The sequence below is a fragment of the Vombatus ursinus genome, unplaced genomic scaffold (genome assembly GCF_900497805.2).
Source record: "Vombatus ursinus unplaced genomic scaffold, bare-nosed wombat genome assembly UNPS02014778.1, whole genome shotgun sequence".
Taxonomy (NCBI): Eukaryota; Metazoa; Chordata; class Mammalia; order Diprotodontia; family Vombatidae; genus Vombatus; species Vombatus ursinus.
In genome coordinates this window covers 50,734,389-50,756,430 of record NW_020954556.1, presented here as the reverse complement: position 1 = coordinate 50,756,430, position 22,042 = coordinate 50,734,389, and the positions used below count along the sequence as shown (strand labels likewise).

Sequence of the window (22,042 nt, the reverse complement as noted above, 5' to 3'; positions counted from 1 at the left end):
AAGAACATTTTCTTCTCTTCTTTGTATAGTATTGCATATACTCTGGTTATTTTTGATGAACTGTTTTTCCCCTCTTTTTAAATTCTGTTATAAGGGATTTTTCAGAAGTTGAGAAAAGGATTTATTCAGAAATGCAGATGATATAAAGCCAAAAGATATCAATAATAAATTTAGAAAAAAAAATTTAAAACCACAATAATACAAAAATTTTCATCAAAAAAAAAAAAAAATTTCACAATATAAGGAGATGGCTAGATAGCACAGTGGATAGAGCCCTGGACTTGACTAAGAGAGGAGTTCAAATTTCAAATCTGGCCTCAGATACTTATAGCTGGATAATAACTCTGGACAAGCCACTTACCTCTGTCTACCTTAGGGACAATAAGGACAGTAAAAGCACCTGTCTCCCAGGGTTATTGTGAGGTTGAAAAGAAGCACTCAGCACTGTGCCTTGCACATACTTAATAAATACTTGTTTAAACATAAACATGTCAGAACTTTTCTCTTTCATTAATAAAGACTACATTTACATGCTTTATTTCTGCTGAGCTTGCAACTTGAGGAATTCAGAGTGTAACTTCAAACAAACAGGAAACTGCCTCTTAAAAAACAAAAACACAACCTGATATAAAAAAATAGGATGAGTATATGGTATTAATATTTTCCAAAACAATTTATTTATTGGACTTTATTACAAATTCTAGTCCAATAGGAAAAAACCCAATGTATACTAGATTCCATTTTTTTATAAATGTTACAAATATGTAAGTAATCTGAAGAGAAAATTCAAAATGTCAAATTATTTGCACAACAATAAGCTTTTCTAAAAAGAACCACCTTTGGCAAAAGTCAACTTAGGGAACAAAAATTCTTATTACCTGATCTGCATATGTCATGAAAAATGTTCTGTAGAAGGGTTTTAGTGATACGCCCGGTTCTTCGGACAGAATTATCTAGCCTTGTCAATGCCCAATCAAACTGGTCTATCTGTTTTTTGTACGTGGAAATAGATTCTTCGTGGTGATCACTCTTTTTCTGAGCCACAGTGGAATACAAGCTGGCTTCATTGATCAGCGGTCTGCTAAATAAAAAACAGCAATTAGCTAACATCCAAAGCAAAGATTAGCCACCCAGTTAGTGTTTTTTAGCCAAACAATAAATAAATAAATACAACAAGAAGGTTTTAAAATAACATTTAAACTATAAAATTTACTTATGTATCCAAAGTGTTCAAATGTAACTGGTTCAAATGAATTGGCCTAAAAGATATTAGACTTGTAACTTTTTTTAAAAAAGGCAAAAGTGTGAAAATACACTCAGGAGTACTTCCTAATATTTATTGGACAATTGCTGAGTGATTCTGAAAAACTACATATGCCCAAGTTTCTGATTACTCAGTGAGTCATAAGCCATCCACCTGTCCTCAATACCCAAGTTTTAGCTCGTGAACAACTGAGGTGTGCCAAAAACTTTCATTCCTCTAATAGGAACCTGAGATAAACAGTTTGTCTGCCTTTCTGCTTCTTCAGAGAAAACCGGAGCCAAATTTTAGCCTCCATTGACAATTAACTTCAATTTCTTCTTAGCACAGATTAACACATCATTTCATAAATAAAAGTGTAACTATGCATTGTTTCAAGGTTATTCAGGTTTGAAAATTTTTAACTACATTTTTCTTTCATTCCTTTTTTGTGTACTAAAAACAACGGGACAATTCCAACTAGGTGCCCCCCAAAAAATTATTCAAGATTCTATAGCTTTAGGAAAATCAAAATACAAAGAATTCTAACAACAAGATTTTCCTAATATGTAAGCACCTTTCAGATAATTCATAATCGAGTACCGGCCCTAAATTCAGGAGGACCTGAGCTCAAATCCAGCCCCAGACACATAATACTTATAGCTATGTGACCCTGGGCAAGTCACTTAACCCCATTGCCTAGCCAAAAAAAAAAAAATTCATAATCTTCAAAGTGTAGAATGTAGTGCTACATAAAGACAAATAAAAGCATTTTAGCTAAACAGGCAGTAAAAACACAGCAACATTCTATGCACATGTTGTTAAGAGCACCTGGGATCTTTGTATCTTCCCCATTCTCCTGGGTGATAGATGAGAGAAGAGGGAATGGATCCTTCTGGCTTAGAGGGAAAATGAGTATAAGGATGGGATTCTGGTAGCTCAGAAGGAATTTTAATTTTAAGTAGTTTTATTGTTGCGTTTTGTTTCTACACCATAATATTTTCCCTTTAACCTCTGCTCCCTTATGCAAAAGAAGGCAAGGAGTTTGAAGCAGCGTGGTACAACTGAAAAGTGTACGGGCTCTGGAGGTGGAAATCAGAGGATCTGGTTTCACTCTTGATCAAGTCATTCACCATTGTTAGGCTTCAGTTTCCTGTCTATACTATTAGGCTAGATTAGATAAAGTTTCTGAAGTCTCTTCTACCTCTAAACATAGAATTTTATGATCTTTTAGCTCAGCCTCTTCGTTTTACAGTAGAAGGAAAGTGGGGTCAAGAGTGTGGAAAAGTCCAATGAATGGCAGACCAAGAACTCAAACCCAGGAATTCTGATTCCACACCTAGGACTTTTGTGTTCTACACCCAAAGACTCTGGCTAGAACCAAATTAAAATGTAACTGGGAAATATTTTAGGTATAAAAATACAATGAACACAGATTATGTTAATACATGGTTTTCTAAGTCAATGTGGCCCAAAGGGATACTTATGTACAGATCAGTGACTAGTTTCTGAGTTTGACCAAACAGCAGACACTTTTCCTACTTTGAGTATTTATCTCATTTCATTTATGAACTATATGTCCTGAATATCTTAATGGCTGTCCAAAACAAAGTTGGTCATTTTTCTCCCCCCTTCTCACCTCCAAATCTGCCCTTAACTTTCCTATTTCAGTTATGGCACCATTGCTGACCCTGCACACTCCACAAATTCAGTCATCTTTGTCTTTTCCAAATCCAATCAGTCGCCAAGTGATGGTGATTCACACTCTACACTATTTCCCACAGCTGTATCCCTCCTTTTTATTTCCACTGACAACATTAATTTGGACTCTAATAATCTGTCACCTGGCCTATTAAAACAGCCTTCTAACTAGCATCTCTACTGCTACTGGTTTGCTCCAGTAACTCCCTAAGTTGCTTGCAGAGTAATCTCTCTGATGTCCAACTTGGATCATGTCTTTCTCCTGCTCAAAAAAATATAGATGCTTGCCTACATCATAAAGCCTCAGAAATCATTGCCTTCCACAATCTGGCTCCAATCTCTTTCCAGCCTCATCTAATTTCTTCGCTTTAAGAGACACTATGCTCTCAATAAACTAAACTATTCATCGTCCTTGAAGTCTTCTGGTACCTTCCTGTTTCTATCAATTTGCCCACACCACACCCTGCTCCTGGAGTTTACCCATTGCTCTAATTATACATGCAGAAATAGCACCCAGCCTTTTAACAAAGCGCCAATACCACCTCTTCCATGAAGCTTTCCCTGATTTCCTAGTCCTCCTCTCAAGCCATAAGTAATTTCCAAATCTGTTGGACACCTCCAAGCACTTCATTTGTACCTCTCTTACACGTCCACCATATTCCACTTGGCACTAGTCTTACTAAGAACTTATCTTGTATTTACTACTAAATGAATTCCTTGGGAAGAGGAACTGGAGTCTGAGCCGTCTTTCACCCCAGCATAGCACAGTAAGAAGTAGTGTGGTCAGTAGATGAAACAGTCAAGAGACGTGGTTTTAAACACTGCCTCAGATGTGTGCAAGCCATTCAGCTTCTCACAATCCCCAGTATTCTCACTGGTAAAAATGAGGATGATAGGGGCAGTGAGGTAGCACAGTGGACAGAGCACCGGCCCCGAGGTCAGGAGGACCACAGTTCAAATCTGGCCTCAGACCAAACACCTGACACTTAACTAGCTGTGTGACCCTGGGCAAATCACTTAACCCCAATTGCAAACAAACAAAAAAATGAGAATGATAATTGTTACTCACTGGACTGTCGTGAAGAAAATGCTTTTCAAGCACTGTATAAATGTGAACTGTTCAGACACAGCACATACATAATCTCATTTGAACTCCTCTCCGATGCCCCTTTACAAGGGGACAAACTCTACATAAGCCTACAATTTGCATGAAAAGACATTAATGGTATTTGCAAAGATGGTACATTTTGACATGTGCTTTTAAAGCATCAATACACTCACCACTTCTGATAACAGGTTAAATTAAACAGTTACTCTGTGTCTGCTATGTGCGAAGTACTATGCTAGGAGATGGTGTGAGGGACTGTCTGATGTTGGCAGCTACCAGGTTGGGCGTTGTGGCAAGAGTAGGGTAAGATCTGGGTATTTTGGAAGTTGAGGAAGGGGCTGTGGTAGGCAGTCATGGTGAACTGGGATGGGCTGGATACGGAGAAGCCCTGAGGCAATGGAGGCAATGGACAGTGCTTGTGAGATAAGCTGGGTACAAGGAAGTAGCTGGAGCTTGAGCTCCTGAGGCAAGGGGCAGTGCCACGTGGGAGTGGGATGGCAGAGGACTGAGTTCCCTTTGCTTAGTCCCCTCCCTATATGCAACGTCATCCCCAGTCGCCTCTTGTGACCTTCCTGACTTCCTGGGTCCCTTTGTGCAGCACTGACCCAGACCCCTCCTCCCAGTGTCTGAGCCTGACTTCCTAGGTCACGTACTCTTGTCTATGCGCCATTTCCAGATGCCTCCTTCCTATATCCGGTCCTGGCCTCCTACGTCACTCCCTCCCCCTTGGTGTGCTAAACTCAGACAGCCCCTTCCAGTATCTGACCCTACAATCATTGGCTAGTAAGCGGGCTGGGGAGGAGGGGCCTGGTAGGTTTTTAGGAACAAGCATGGTCAGATCACACACGCGCTCTCCCCTGGCTCCTGCCCTGTTGCTCTGGCCTTGCTGCTTGGGCTTGCTATGATGGCTTGCTGTGTTGGCCTCTGAATAAAGCTCTGGTGTTGGCGCCTCCCGATGGCTCGTCTCTGTGTGGTGATCCGGCTGAGGACCGAAGACTCGGGTGTGAGTAAGACTCTGGTAGTGTGCTTCTTATAAGAGAAGTGGGTACCGGCGTACGGCTGGCAGAAGGTCGGCGTGCGGCCAGTATAAGATGGGACTACAAAGACAAAACAAGAAAAGACTTCTTGTCCTCAAGGAGATGACATTCTACTTCTATGCAACTTTCAAGAAGCTTTCCTTTAAAAATAGGGACACTAATGCTTTGTTGGTGGAGTTGTGAATTGGTTGACCATTCTGGAGAACAATTAAGAACTATGCCCAAAAGGCTACAAAACTTTGCAAGTGCCCTTTGACTTAGCAATACTACTACTAGGTCTGTACCTCAAAGAGATCAAAAAAAAGGGAAAGGATCTATCTGAACAAAAATATTTATAGCAGCTCTTTTTGTGGTGGCAAAGAATTAGAAACTGAGGGGATGACCATCAACTGGGAAATAGCTGAACAAGTTGTAGTATGTGACTGTGACAGACTACTATTGTTTTGTAAAAAATGACAAAGAAGATGGTTTCTGAAAAACCTGGGAAGACTTATGTGAACTGATGCAAAGTGACGAAAGCAGAACCAGGAGAATACTGTACACAGTACACAATATTGTAATGACGATTAACTGTGAAAGACTTAGCCACTCTGATCAAGACAAGGATCCAAGACAATTCTAAAAGATCCATGATGAAAAATGGTGTCCACCTCCAGAGACAGTACAGACTGAAGCACATTTTTTTCATTTTATTTTTCATATGTGTGTGTGTGTGTGCGTGCACATCTTATTTTGCATGACTTCACATGTATAATCAATATACTGCTTGCCTTCTAAAGGGGTGAAGGAAGGGTGGAAGAGAGAATTTGAAACTCAAAAATTTTTTTAAAAATGAATGTTAAAATTTTTTTAATGTAATTGGGAAATATTTAACAAAATAAACTTTAAAAAAGACTTTTTTAAAAGATGTTTTACTTCCACAGGTATGTGGCAAATTGATGTTCTCAGACACCCAAAAAGGCATAAGATCAAAGATGATATGTAATCATTAAACATTCATCTCCATTGAGCTGAATAAAGTAATGCCTCTGATTAAGAAGAAATTTTGGTAGAATTCGTGCAATGGAAAAAACAGGATGGCTAAACCTGCTTACTTGACTTTACAGATGCAAATTAATATTATTCCAGTAGTAATTAAACAAAACAAAACAAAACATCCTATGTGATGCTAAAGTTTTAAGCAATGAGAGCAAAATTTGAATTCCAATTTTTATACTTAAGTAACAACCAGCAACTTTTCACCTCTTAAAGGCACATCTTTTATCCTATGTGATGCTAATTGCTGGAGTCTTAGGCAATGAGAGCAAAGTTTGAATCCCAATTTTGATACTTAGTAACAACCAGCAACTTTTTCACCTCTTAAAGGGCTCTTCTTCAATGGTACAATGGAGATAATCATATCCCTAGTAAGGCTAAAGTGTTATGAAGATCTAATGAAGTATTTTATGTAAAGTGCATCGCAAACTTTAAAGTGCTATATAAATGTCACCTACAATTAAAAAAAAATCCTTTTAATAGTGGCATAAACAGGATCCAGTTTTCACCAAACTCAGTCAAGAAACCTGTCTCCCTATGGTAAATGAAAGTCATGTTAATTATAGATTTTCAAGGAAGTGTCTCTATGAGCCTTCCTGAACATACACTCACAGTTAAATATTTTTTGTAAAGCTGTATTTCTTTTAGAGTACCACAACTAGGTCAACCTCTCAAGCACTAGCCAAAGTGATAATGATAAAAGAATCATGTGGGGCCCTCAAGTTATTCATTATGTACCCAGAAAAGTGGCAGGGCCAAAAGACTACAGCCTTGAGACTTATACAAGTATAAAAAGAAAAAGATGAAAAAAGCGTTTAGACATTTTGATGACAAAATACCTGTCAATAACTTTAAAGGGAAAAAAAAGTGGGTCCATAAAATTTAATTAGAAGTCAAAAGGCTAAATCCATTAAGCTACAAGTAGCTAAACTTAGATACAGTTTTCACCAAGCTAACATATCCATCATTCAATTTCCTCAAATACAGCAATGAAAATAATAAAATAAAATATATTATGATATCATAAAATATACGCTATATATGATAAATAAAATAAAAGTAATAATAAAAAAAAACTTCCTGTCCTCACACGGGTATTGAGGACTACAAGGATATTTTAAAGGACTAGGCTTTCTCAAAATAAAAGATATAACAGACAAGTGACATAATCCTCTGTGAAGCAAGAAAATCTACAGGACGCAGTTCCAGGTGTAGAGAAGAGGGATGCATGATAGCCTCAGACCCTACTTGACACCTACTTGACCCTGGGCAAGACACTTAACCCCAACTGCCTCACCAAAAAAACAAAACAAAAAAAAAAAGTAGTGGGCTCCTCCCTAACTGGAGGTCTTCAAGCAAAAGCTGCATGGCAGCTAGCTGAGGATTTTTGAGAGGGAATGTACAGTCACTCACACAAAAGTGTTAATTCTCACATTTACATTTTATCTTTAATTTCAGAAAAAAAAAAAGGCTTAGATAGAGCCTTTAAAGAAACTTGGAGGGAGAGGAGGAAAGCCTCAGAAGTCATACTAGCCCTGCTCACACTTCTGGATGACTTGAGGAGAAAGGAGAAATTCCATTTCCCCTCTCCCCCCAATATTCCAAGGGACTGGCCAGTCAGATGCTGGTGGTATGGAACAGAAGGTTACGGACCTTGTCATCCTTCTCTCCTGAACAAGTGCTCCATCTGATCACCATACTGGTATTTCATTGAACTCCAACCTTGTAGATCTCCCTCACTACCTACATACCCTGTTTCTCAACTCACTGACTCACTATGAGCACCTAGTCTCCTGCTAACATCCTAATCCTCCCTATACTCCTCACTCTGAATTTCACTTAGCATTCAATTACTCTTTCCAGTAACCTTCTTTAGAGTTGGGGTGCCTTTAAAGTCAACTGTAATTGCATAAGAGCAGCATAAAGAAGATCAGAAAGTTAATGATTACAAAAGAAGTGGGCCAAGGTAGGAACTTACCCAAGGGACCAGAAGATTCATTCATACAACAGATCTAAGGAAAGACCTTAGCATGTTGAGTAAACCTGTTAATGGAGGATTTAGGATAGAACTTGGATAAGAAAGAACTTTTTGTCTTTAAAATAGTCATTAATGGGTTAAGATTGTCATTTATTGTCATAGATCGATTAAAATAAGTTTCATCTGGGGCAGCTCTGGCCTTGGAGTCAGGAGGACCTGAGTTCAAATCCAGCCTCAGACACTTGACACTTACTGTGTGACACTAGGTAAGTCACTTAACCTCGACTGCCTCACCAAAAAAAAAAAAAAAGTTTCATCTAGTTTATTCTGTTAAAATTAAATTCCTTTAGCACACTGGAATTAATTTTTCTCTCTCCTCTCTATCTTCTAACAAAGAAACATGCTATTGAATTTAAATGTATTTTTTAATTTGTTACTGTTCAAAAAGATATTAAATATTAGCAGGTAACAAAATTCTCTGTACTGGCCAGACCCCAATCTGGGAACAAGATTCAGAATCCTAGGTTAAGCCTTTTTTCACTACACAGTATTAGCTCTAGCTCTCCAGATTATTTTCTTTTGTTTTCACTGTTAATTTGCTAATGTGAAGCCCTCTTCACATACAAACTCCTGCCTATGTACTACAGTTTGCAAATCCCAACCTCCTGCTGCCCTAATTTGTCATGTAGAGCCACCCCTAAAAAAATCCTTTTTCATCTCTACTCTTATTCTCAACCTTATCTATCTAATCTCTAACCCTCCCACCAGCTTCCATTTCTACCTAGTAATTACACCTTAGACCACACCATAGATTTTTCAAATGTCACCTGAAACTACCACTCCACACCCACAAGATGTGAGCTCTGAAATTCTACTAGAGATTGCAATGTGTCCTTCCACCTTTCCCCCCTTATTTCTCCCAAATCTGTTCTTTGCCTTCAATGGCGTCATTCACAAGCCCACATCTTCACTCAAACCTCCTATTTCAGGCAGTTGCTCAATCTTGTTTCTACTCCAAGGCACCTCTCCCATGCATCTCCCTTCTCATATACACCTCCACTTACACAACCATATTCCTAGTTTGGGGTCTTCATTACCTCAACTGAATGATGGAAATAGCCTCTTAACGGGTCTCTCTCCTCTAGAGATTCCCCTAAAGTGCAGGTCTTAGATTTCACTCCTCTACTCAACCAACTCCAGGGCCCCACCATTACAAACAGATCAAATATAAACTCTTCTGTTTGTCATTTAAAGCCCTACACACCCTAGTCCCAACCTACCTTTCCAGCCTTGGTACTATCTTCCCTTCGCACACTCTATAGTGCAGTCAAACTGGCATTTTTACTCTTCCTCAAACATAATGCTCCAGTTCCTGTCTTCATGCAATGAGCTGTACCCCATGCCTGGAATGTACTCCCTTCCCTACTTCTGCCTCTTAAAAGAGTTTCTAGTTTCCTCAAGCCTCAGGTCAAATGCTACCTTCAACATGAAACCTCTCCTGGTACCCCCAGCTACTAATAATACCTTTCCCCCCCAAAAATTCCTTTGCATATATCACTACACATACATATTCTCTCCCTAGATAGACTATAAACTCCTTGAAGGCAGAGACCAGTTCACTTTTGTCTCAGCAGCCCTAGAGACCTAGCAACCACTGTGCCTAGTATATAGCAGGTATTTAATTGCCTACTGATTACTAAATTTTGTTGGTTGGCATCCCTAAAACTTCATGCTATCTAACCTAAACTCTGTCTTCACAGTTACATGGAGATCCTTCTACTGTATTCAGTCTTGATTAACTCCCTACCAAATTGTCCAGTGGCTATTCCAAACTGATTCTCTTCTCTAAGTATGTATATGACCAGAAAAGGAGATGGACATGTTAAGTAGGAAGAGTGAGCGATGGAATGCCCGAGTGCTGCTCGGGCATCCAAAAAACATTAGGAAAAAAACCAAGACCCTGAAACCATGGCAGGAAAGTGGGGCCCACCAGGAAGATAAGGGCTCTAAAAATAACCCAGTCATCACTGAAGGCTCTAGACTAAAGAGAAGAACTGAGAAGCAAAGAGCAAGCAGAGAACTACTTCCAGGGACAAACAGAAGTTGCAGAGAAGCCTGTTCTGGTTCCACAGAAGAAAAGCCTTCGTAACAATCCTTAAAGATCTTCAAATATATCCTGGATGACCACTTGTTGAGCAGTCTTGTCCAAGGAAGAACTGGGCCTTGACAGCCTTTCCAACAAAGTTTGTGACTTGGCCATAGGCACAGAAATCTGAGGATACATTTTGGAATTAAAATTTGGTTCAGATAATGAACCGAGTATCTTTTCATTCATTAAGCTAGATAAGACTAAATCATGTTGTCAACTGTTACTTTCCAAAATATGAAAATAGACTGCAGAAATGAAGCAGCACATTAAAAAAAAAATACTTCACAATAGCTGTTCACAATTATGTTGGACTAAAGCAATTATTACTGCCATAAGAAGTCAGTCAAAACCTCAATGTAGATCTAGACTTCTTTACCTCTATCAGCATTAAATAAATAACTTTCTAAAGGTCAAAAACAGACTAGAAAAGTCAATACTGAAAGGCCAACTTCCAAATTTTAGACATTTACTCTCTATACAAGCTAGTAACAAAATTTATGTTACTAGTCAACAAAAATTTATTAAGCACCTACTATGTACCAGGCACAGTGCTAAGTACTGGGGATACAAAGGAAGGCAAAAACAACAACCCAGTGGCTGCTCTCAAAAAGCTCAATCTAATGGGGAAGATAAAAGGAAAACAACTATGTTCAAACAAGACAGAAAAAGGATAAATTGGAGATAATCAAGAGGGAAATGCACTAGCATTAAGTGGGATCAGAAGGCTAGTAACAGAAGGTGAGATTTTAGCAGGGATTTAAAGGAAGCCAGGAGACAGGAAGAGAGTTCCAGGCCTGGGAGTCAGCCAATTAAAAGGCCCCGTCAGGTGATAAGTTATTTGTGAAGTAAGAAGACCAGTGTCACTCAACCATAGAGTAGGTGGCAGGGAATAAGGTATAAGAAGACTAGAAAGGCAGAAAAAGGCCACATTATAAAGTGTCAAATAGAGGATTTTATATTTGATTCTCGAGCTAACAGGTAGCTACTGAGGTTTATAAAGAGGGTGCAAGTTAGGAAGTCCACTTTGGTAGATGAGTGTAGAACGGACTGGAGTGGGGAAAGCCTTCTAGAAGTCTAACCGTCCCATTACAAACAGATCAAACATAAACTCCAGAAAGCTACTGCAACAGTCCAGGTGTGAGGTGACAGGCCTGCACCAAGTTAGTGGCAATGTCAGAGGAGACACACACTGACTGAATATGGGAGGTGAGAGAGTGAAAAGTTGAGGATGGCACCCGGTTTCAAGCCTGGGTGGCACTCTCTACAGTAAACAGGCAGTTAGGAAGAGGGGAGGCTTTGGGGGGAGAGGGGGCTGAGGAGGAAGGAAAGAATGAGTTTAGTTTTGGACACATTGAGTTTAAGATGTATGCAGGAAATCTAGTTTGAGAAGCCCAGTAGGCAACTGGACATGTGAACCTAGATAGAACTGGAGAAGTAAGTCCATCTTGAGAGTCATCAGCAGTACTAACATCTCAGTTCCTCTGGCACTGATCTACTGCTCACGGGTAGTAACCGAGCTGAAAAATGCAAACCTTCAGGACATACATATACACAAATGCTGAATGCTGGGGTATGTATTTGGCTATAAATTAACTTTATGTGGAAATACTTCAACCATGCAGGTATTGGAGAGACTGAAAATAGAAGATAGTTTAATGAGTAGCCAAAAAACAGTCAACTTCCTATCACCCTTTTAGTGCTGAGCCTCTCCATCCATCCCTCCTTTGGCCTATCACGACTGCAGGGCACCATTCTAAGCCCTTCTAGCTTGGTAGCACCTGCCAGTCTCCATTCAAATAAAACTACCAGATTCCCTTCCAAAAGCAAGGAAATGTGTAATGAATACAGAATTGGCCTCAAAAACCAAGAAGACCTGGACGGAAGTTCCGATGACCCTAGACAAGTTGTTTAACTTTTTGTTGCTCTAGATCAGAGATGTCAAACTCTTGGCCCATTCTCCAGTACACTCAAAACCAGATTAAAATGCAACTGGGAAATGTTTAACAAAATAAATAAAAATACAATAAAACATAGATTAATATTAACTTGTAGTTTTCTAAATCAATAGGTACCCAACAGGAACCTATTCGAGGTTGACACCACTGCTTTAGGTGTTGGTGTCAAGACCTGCCAGTATCATACTGTCTTAATTTTAACATGCAGTGTTATCTGTTTAATTGTATTTTATTTATTTTGCTAAATATTTCCTAATTACATTTGCGTTTGACACCTCTGCTTTAGACAGCTAAGACTCTAAGTTGCAGAGAAGGACCTAACTGTATTGGTAAAGTGAGTTTCCTTACCTGGAAGTTCCCTATACCTATGAAATCACTGGCCAAGTCTTCTATCTCAAGTTTCTTAAAATTGAGACATGGTCTCTACATGTCACTCAGGATGAAAGTGCAAGGGCTACTCATAGGCCAGCTCTTACTACAGATCAGCTACGTTTCTGGCCTGAGCCCACTAACTCCCTCCTACTCCCAGGGGCTTACCACAGTAATGCAGAATGCCTAGAATCTCTTGCTCCAGAGATCTGTCAGTCTCAGCCTCCCCTGTAGTTAGGAGGGTATACCACCACAAAATCATGGTTCAATGAAAACAGCACTGGGTTTGAGTAAGAAAACCTAGTGTTGAATCCAGACATGGCCAGTGTGTATTCTTGGATAAGTCACCTCACTCATCTTTCTGTTCTGTTTCTTCATCTGTAACATGTGAGAATTACCTCTACAGTCAAGTCCATTTCCATCTCCACACCTTGCTGCTTGCACTCTGTCCATCATCCTCATTTCCCTCCTAGCAAACCTTGGACGCTCTCTCTAAGAAGCCAGACTCACTAGGGGCAGCTAGGTGGTGCAGTGGCCCTGGAGTCAGGGGGACCTGAGTCCAAATCCCCAGTTGTCTCACCAAAAAAAAAAAAAAAAAAAAAAAGCCAGATTCACCCATTATTTGGCTCAGGTCCCAGAAAACTGCCTGTCTAGGCCAATTCCATCCATCATGATGCAAGTTCAGTACTCCACGGCTCCTTCTTTCAACACTCTTCTCCCATTAAAATGTAAACACCTTAAGGGCACGGACTTTCTTGCTTGCTCCTATGATTAACCCCAGGGTTTTACACAGTGCCTGGCCATAGTATGCACTTAATAAATGCTTATCTGTCCTACATTCTATGATCTTAAGAGCTGAAAGAAGTCTATTCTTTCATAAAAAGCACTTGATGGTGGCAAAGATGGTGAAGGGATGCCCATTAATTAATAGTTGCATAAGTTATGGTATATGATTATGATGGAATACTATTGGGCTATAAGAAATGACAAGCAGGATGGTTTCAGAAAAACCTGGAAAAACTTGTATGAGCTCATGCAATGTGAAGTGAGCAGAACCAGAATACTGTACACAGCAGGAGTAATACTGTAAAGATGAGCAACTGTGAAAGACTTTGCTACTCAATTCCAAAGGACCCACTATGAAAAATACCATCCACCTCCAGAGAACTTATGAATTCAGAATGCAGACTGAAGCATACTTTTAAAATGTCTTTATTTTTTTTGTTTTATTTTGTGTTTTCTTTTGCAGTATGGCCAATATGGAAATAAGTTTTGCATGTTCTTATATTTAAATAAAAAATTTTTTAAATAATTTTTTAAAAAAAGCACTTTAATGGGGAGAAAACAGATTATCCCAAGATCTGACAATTAATGGAGAGGGAATTTAATTCTGAATTAACTAATCTGTATAGTGGAGATGCTAATGCTATCTTTATCCCTATTCTTCCCTTATAATTGCATAAGTTGAATAGAAAAAAATCAGATATTAAGAATGTAAGCACAAGTTTTAGAGAAGCACATGAAGGTCCTATAGGGTATCCCTCATAAATATAGGACAAAAATGCTCAATATAAGGATTTATTTAAAGACAAAAAAGACTCCACGTACACAGGATATCTTGTAATTAAAAACAAATACTGCTGTGTATTCTATGATTCCATCTACAGAGGCAGAGTGGTAAAGTGAGTGGAGAGAGTAATGGGACTTCCAGAACACGTGGGTCCAAATCCAGCCTTAGAGCTAGGCTTTTTAGTCTCATATTAATCTGTACCAGTGCAGTTCAAATCTCATCATCGAAATTATCAGCACTTCATATTCTGAGAACAGGATTTCTTAACCCAGAGTCTGATAGTTCCTAAAATACATATATAGATAACTATTTCAATACTATTGGTTTCCTTCTAATCTTACTGTTTTGTTTCATGCATTGAAAAACATTTATTCTTTGAAGGGGTTCACAGTTTAGACTGCCAAAGGGGTCTTTGAAACAAAGTGTTTTGGGGACACTGAAAGAAAGCCTCAATGATTTACACAGGTTTACACTGCTAGTATGGGTTAGGGAAGCTGAAAAGACATTTTCCTGACCCCCCCAGAGAGGCCCTCTAGTGAGCAAAGGGGATACAGAGAAAGGCAAAAGCAGTTCCTGCTCTCAGGAATTCACAATCTAATAGGGTGAGACAACAACATAATAGTTAGTTTTAGATAGCATTTACTATGTTCCAGGAACTGGGCTAAGTGCTTCACAAATAGCATCTCATTTGATACTTACAAATGTGCTATTATTATTCCCATTTTGCAGTTAGGGAAACTAGGGCAAAGGTTTGTGACTTGCCCAAGGTCACACACCTAGCATCTGAGGCCAAATTTGAACTCAAGTCTTGACTCCAGTGCCATTTGAACCATTTAACATGCAAACAACTAAGTACAAATAAAATATATACAGGATAAGTTGGAGACAATCATCAGAAGGAAGGTACTAAGATTAGAGTAGAGAGGAAAAGACTTATTGCATACTGGAATGCTCTCCCTTAGTTCTGCTTACTGGTTTCCCTGGCTTTCTTTAAGCCCTAACTACAATCCTGTCTTAATTCCAGCCCCTTAACTCTGGTGCCTTCCCTCTTGTAATTATTTCCTATTGATCCTACATATAGCCTGTCTGTACTTATGTTTGCTTGTTGTCCCACCGGATCACACTGTGCACTCTTTGTGGGCATCCCCACAACTTAGCAAGTGCCTGGCGCATCATAGTAGGCCTTGGTTAAGTGTTTATAAACTGACAGAAGGTGGGATTTTAGCTGGGAACCTGAAGGGAAGCGTGAAGAGGAGACGTTTCTATAAGCAGCCAGGTGGGCAGAGGATAGGTTGTCTAACTTATTAGTCAAGTAAGCTCTAGAATCCTGCCTCAAACAAATCCCAGCTTTATGAAGAAAGTAACTTAAATTTTGTCTGCTTCAGTTTCCTCATGTGTAAAACAGAAATAATAGTAGCCCTCACCTCCCAGGGTTGTTGTCAGAATTGAATGAGACCGTAACTGTAAAGCGCTTAAGCAGAGTACCTGGCACATAGTAGGTCTACACAAAAGCTAACGAATATGGGGAATGGATAATAATAGCGCCTACCTTCCAAGGTTGTTGTGAAGACCAAATGAAATAACTGTAAGTTGCTTAGCACTCTGCCAGGTACACAGTAGGTGCTATATAAAATGGTACCTATTAATAGCCCCAAACCTCCCAGGGTTGCGGAGAGGATCAAATGAGATGTCTGTAAGCGCTGTCCAAACCTTAAGGCGCTAGGCAGATGCTCGTTATTAATTGCAGTAGTATTATTACTGTTACCATCATCACAGACAAGGTGCTGGGTTTGGAGTCACCACTACACTAATCCTTTGTGACCCAGCCATGGAACTTCCAAGCTGGGTGAGCCCCTCGGCTTTGGGGGGTTCCCGTGGGGTCCCCGCTTTCCCAGGCCGGGCCGGACCGGACGCCAGCCCGGGGCGCAAAGCTCCCCAATTCCAACCTCCCGGCTCCGACGATACCCACGTGCGGCGCGTTTCCTGAGAGATTTAAAGAGACAGCGCCCGCCAGGCCCGCGCTCTCCCGGAAGCTTCCCAGCGCCCCCGCGCTACGAGCACACACGTGGTTCCGCGCCCGGCGCCGCGACCCCAAGGAAAGGGGAACCCCGAAACTTGGCTCCCGCCTCCGCACCCCCAGCTGCCTCGCTTTGGAGCTCTCCCACAATCCCCGAAGCCAAGCAGAGCCCCGCACGAGGACTGGCGCCCCGAGCGTTCGCGAGCCCTCCGCCGGGGAGGGCGAGCGGGCCCCGCCAAGCAGGCTGAGAGCTCCGGGAGCAGCCCGGCCCACCCGCTGCGGCAAAGGGAGGAGAAGCGGGTTCAGAGGAGGAGGCGTGGCCAAGCCGCCCAGCAGGGAAACCATGTGGCTGTTTGACCTTCCCGGAGGCGCAGAGGCCCAGTCAATGGCTAAGACGCCTGCAGGGTCTCCGGCGCCCCCCACGCGGAGTCCCGGAGGCTGAAGGCGGCGGCATTAGTCTAGACCTCTTCACCCTCAGCTCGAGCCACGGAATCCCCGGGTGGGAGACTACTGGAACCCAGCAGGGGAGAACGACCTGCCCGAGCACTCACCTAGCAAGAGACCTGGGGCACGCTAGGGTGGCGGCGGCAGCACGCGGGAGGCCCGCCCTGCCCGTGAGGTGGCGCAGGGGGAGCGGGAGGAGCGGGGCGAACCCGGCCCCGTTACGGAGGAGCCAGCGAGCCGGTCTCAGTAGAGCTGCCATATCTCTGTCCCCCGGTAATTCACTCCCGCAGGTTCGCAGAGTACAGGAGGAGCACGTGACCAAACGAGAGCCGGCGCGGCCGAGACCAACCGTTCACAGCCAGGGGGGAGGAACTCTGTCTAGGCTAGGAGGGGCGCCGATCGAAGGATGGGGTGGAGACTAGGGGAGGGGGATTCGGAAATCCTGTCCTCCTTGCCTTTGTTAGCCTTTTCCTGCTGCGTGACCGGGGCTACGTCTCGCGGCTCATTTTGGTCGGAGCTATGATCCGTCCTTCCCTCTCCCCCACGGGCGTGTGGATGGTATGGTCGGAAGGGGTTGGCTCGTGCGAGGTGGCTGCTGGGGGCCAAACGGCCTGCAAACCCTGGGAAATCAGGTGACGTCCGACCAGGAGGGACCCCGGAGTGGGCCACTTTTCTCTCCCTCTCTCCCCTTCCTCAACAGAATTTCTGCCCTGCCAGAGAAATTAGGAGAGCGCTCTGTAAACTTTGAGAGCGCCGTGTCAGTGGTTGTTGTTTTATATCTGAGGCTCCCACGGCCACAAATAACCTGTCTTCCCATGGGTGAAGAGATGTCTGACTGTGACCCCGAAGGGGGCATCGGATGACCTTGTGCCAGTCCCTCGACCTCCCACTGTGAGCCTCGGGTCTCTCTACCGGGAGAGGGGAGGACGTTGATGGAGAGCTTAGGAGTCACCTAGCGAGGAAACTGAGGCTGAGGAAGGTTAGGTAACTTAACCAAGCTTATTCAAGAAGCTAGTGGGAAAGAGGGGATTCGAACCCCAGGTTTTTTGACTCCAAATCCAGCCCTCTGCACCACTATCCAGTCAAGTCTTTATAGAGCACTCTGCTCGCTGGTACCTACAGTGCCAGGCACTGTGCTAAGATCCGAGAAGGAGGGAAAAAAAAAACAAAAAAACCTGCCTTCAAGCATCCTAGGCCGTGTGGGGTGCCTGCCTCCCTGCGCGATTGCTGGAATGGAATAACATTTATGAAAGGGAGATATATGTATATATATATATATGTGTGTGTGTGTGTGTGTGTATGTGTATGTGTATGCATGTACACACGTGTGTATGTATGTTTTGCATGACTGTACATGTATTCATAGTTTGCCATCTCAACAGGTGGGGGACTAGCTGTCAGGAGGGAGAAAATCTGGAACTCAGAATTTTTAAAAATGTTATAAAAGGAAAGAGCCCCATAGTGTCAGGGTCTATATCTGGAATTTTTTCTTTTTGGACATCATTAGGTCTGCCAGGAAAGTCTTCTCAATTCAGTAACTATTAAGCATCTCCTGTGTGCCAGGCACTTGGCTAAACTGGGGATACAGAAAGAGACAAAAGGTAGTCCCTGCCCTCCAGGAGCTCACAGTCTCTTTTTTGTTGTTTCAGTCCGTCTAATCTTAGTGACCTCATGTGGGGTTTCCTTGGCAAAGATATTGGAGTGGTTTGCCTTTGCCTTCTCCACATAATCTGTGTAAACTTCCATAAATTAAATTGGGGGGCAACTAGGTGGGGCAGTGGATAGAGTTCAGGCTCTTCTTCCTGAGTTCTAACCTCAGACACTAGTTGTGTGACCTTAGGCAAGTCACTTAACCCTTTCTGCCTCATCCGTAAAATGAGGTAGGAAATAGCAAACCACTCCAGTATTTCTGCCAAAAAAAAAAACCCCACATGGGGTCACAGAGTCAGGACTAGAAACGACTTAAGGACAAAAATTAAATTGGCTCAAATCTATCTCCCAAATTTCCTAGCAGAAAACAAATTAAGAATTGGACTTTAATGAGCTTTTGTCAGACCATATGCCCTTATGTTGGAAAATACAGTCAGTCACCAAAACCCAGATTGTTCCTGCAGAAGCTTAACGCTTGTCTTATTGACTTATTTTAGATTGAGGATAAACTGGTCAGCTAGGGTTTGGTTTTTGGTTCGGAGGGAGGGGATGTTCATGAGAGGATAAGAAATCTGAAATTCGGGGCAGCTAGATGGCCCAGTGGATAGAGCACTGGCTCTGGAGTCAGGAGAACCTGAGTTCAAATTTGGCCTCAGACCAAATACTTAACATTTACTAGCTGTGTGACCCTGGGCAAGTCACTTAACCCCAATTGTCTAAAAAAAAATGATAGATAAAAATTTCTGAATTGTGGAAGGGGAATTATAATAATTCACAGCAGCCAGCAATTATATGGCATGTGTTAAGGCAGGACAGAACTCAGGTCTTCATGATTTCCAAGGCCAGCACTGTGTGAACTTCACCACCTAGCAACCTAATTCATTGCCCTATCCCCACAGCTCACATCATTGAAGAAGCAATCCAGAGATCACGTCTTGCTCAAGGTCCTTGTTAGTCCATAGCAGAATCTGTACTAAAACCTAGGCTTCTAACTCAAAGTCCAATCCGTTTTCCATTATATTGAACTGCCTCTTGAAAGTAGAGAAGCAGTTGCCAAGGAAAATGTCCATATTGAAGTTGTCTAAGAAAGAATTTGGTTAAGGGAAGACCAGAGGGATAAGTAGAAACGTATGAGGGAAGTATATATGACTTCAGATATGAGTTGGTGTTTGGAATGCAGTCCAGCCTGAACTCTACATGAATTTCTTAAGGAACTAGAGAGAAAGAACCTTTAGTAAGCAAATGGAAAATGAAGGAAATGAAACCAATGTGACTATAAAAGTCTGATCATCCGTTTAACAGTGTCAGACTGAATTGAATAAGGATGGTGTATCTCTGATTGCCTACCTGTGCATAGTTTGTAGCTTCTCAAATCTGCTTATACTGGAAGGAGCAGTTTTTTGCAATTTAACTGGCAGGGTGAGAGCTTGTGGTGAAGATGCATTATGAAGGATGATTATACTAGCTGAAAGATCAGCCCAGATCCTAAAGGTACAATCTCAGGATGAGTAGTAGTACTTGAGCCCAGGGACAAGGAAGGGACTTTCTACTTGGGGATCCTGCTCACAGGGGCATGAACTGCCACAATGCACTATTCCCTTGATTCCAGATACCAAAAGAATAATTCTTTGTTGGATTAAATTAAATTAATGGGACATAAAGAGTATAAGATTTGAGAACTAAGAAAGGTGCTGAGTGACTGTTGTTGTCAAAGGTTTGCTGACTAGGTTAGATGTTTACATATGAAACACCAAAATTAAAAGCCAAACTGACTTTTAATCTTACAAGTAGATACTTAGAGGATTAGCCTGATTTGGGAAAGTGTGGGAGAGAAGAGATATTAGAATGACTACCAAACTGAAGGTCTACAGAGCTGTTGTGCTGACCTTGTTGTTGTAAGCCTGTGAACCTGTATAGTTATAACAGCACCATGCCAGGAAACTGAATCGCTTCCATTTGAATTGTCCTAGGAAGATTCTGAAGATCACCTGGCAGGATAAGACCTCAGACAGAGAGGTCCTTTGTCGAACTGAACTCCCAAGCATTCAAACTATACTGCAGAGAGTGCAACTCTGATGGGCGGGTTGCATTGTTTGAATGCCAAGGGTACCCTTGCCTAGAAGACTATTTTATGGAGAACTCACATAGGGCAAGTGATCACATGGAGGTCCGAAGAAATTATACAAGGACACTCTCAAGGTCTCTCTGAAGAACTCTGGAATTGATTGTGTGATGTGGGAGACAGGCACAGGACCACTCAGCATGGTATGCCTTCATCAGAAAAGGTGCTGTGCTCAATGAGCAAAGCAAAATTGAAGTATCTCAGAAACTCAAGATGCAATCCACCCTAAATGTTCACATGGATTATGTGGTAGAGCATTCCAAGCTCATGTTGGTCTGATCAGCCACAGTCAGGAGGAATCCTAACTTGACTTTAACATAGTGATGTCATTTTAGTCCTCTTCCAGGAGAAAGAACAACTACTAACCGTGATAGTAAAGGAAACAAGGAAAAATACCCAGACATTTCATGGAATTTCGGGAGTTTATAATCTCTGCTTCAGTACTCCTGTGCATCTTCTGTCTCATTAAGGCACTTGTCCAGGAAGGGAGGTCTTGATGAGATCAAAGGCCATTCACGTCTGCACTTCGATTTCAACTCTTTCACTTTATAATGAAAAACAAATTAATCTGATTAAAGGGTTGATAAAGATGCAAGAGATGATAGTTTTTCTAGGAAAAGTGAAGTGATAAGCTTGACATTTTAATTGTTAATGAAAAGGAGAAAGAAAGGTCTCTCTAGAGCAAGGGATTGACTTAGAGATCCCTCTGTTAAGTATATGTACCAAAGAGGTCAAAGACAGGCCCCAAATACAACACAATTCATAGCAGCACTTACTGTGGTAGAAAAAGAACTGGAAGCACAGCAAGTGCCCATTGTTTGGGGAATAGCTTAGAAACTGTGGTACGTGGATGTAATGAAATATTACTGTACCACAAGAAAGGGTGAATGTGAAGAATTCAAAGGAGCATAGTAAGAATAAAACTGATAACAGAAGGAAGTAGATCAAGGAAAACAATATGTAATATTCGTGAGTGAGGACCACAACAGTGGGAAAAGAACAAAAAAAATGAAACTGACTACTGTCATTACAATGATCCTGAAGCCTGACCCCAGGGACAAGTTGAGAAAATGCACCTCCCTCCCTTTGCAGAGGTGGGTGGGGAGTGCTACAGGTACAAGTAAAATTGTTGATGTGTTGGTTTTGCTGAAATTTTTTTTTTTTTACTCCAGATAGGGATATATTCAAAAGTGAAAATGATGTGAAAACCAAATGACATCAATAAAAATTTATCCTAAAACCAAAAATAGAAGTGTCAGTAGTTAATATTTTTTTTTAAATGGAAAAATATGAATAGGGAGCCATGTATTTGAGGTAGGTGTTGTATTATTAGGGGAAATTCAGTAAGTTTTCAAGACTCTATTCTTGTTTAATAACTCCCCAAATTCTCACAGGCTGTTTTATGTAGCATTTACCTGATTCCCTTTTCTTTCCTCCCCACTCCTGCCAGCCCCCCAAACCCCCCAGTTTCCTGATATATTCATTCAGGCATTCAGCAGAGTGGAGAAAGTAGAACCCTACCATCAGCCTAATTCGCACTCTCCCTTTGTATACTCTTAATGAACAAATTAATAGTGGCAATGCAGCTAAGTGGACAGAGAACTGATCCTGGGTGCCAGAATTCTTGACCTTTTTTGTGTCTTGGACCCCTTTGAGAATGATGTTTT

The 22,042-nt window shown here is 41.5% G+C and overlaps 1 protein-coding gene across 2 annotated transcripts in view; it reads right to left on the bottom strand.

Annotated features, from left to right (window-relative positions):
- LRPPRC (leucine rich pentatricopeptide repeat containing) overlaps positions 1–16,896 on the bottom strand; it is a 115,485-nt gene extending 98,589 nt beyond the window's left edge. Inside the window, exons 1-2 of one of the 2 annotated variants that reach the window (XM_027865255.1) lie at positions 16,711–16,896; positions 879–1,081 (exon numbers count right to left, since the gene is read on the bottom strand). In XM_027865255.1, the coding sequence (XP_027721056.1) occupies positions 879–1,081; positions 16,711–16,862 (355 nt within the window). In that variant the 5' untranslated portion in view covers positions 16,863–16,896. The remainder of the gene's footprint in view (positions 1–878; positions 1,082–16,710) is intronic. The other variant, XM_027865256.1, reaches the window with a different exon arrangement.
- Between the last annotated feature and the right edge of the window lie 5,146 nt (positions 16,897–22,042).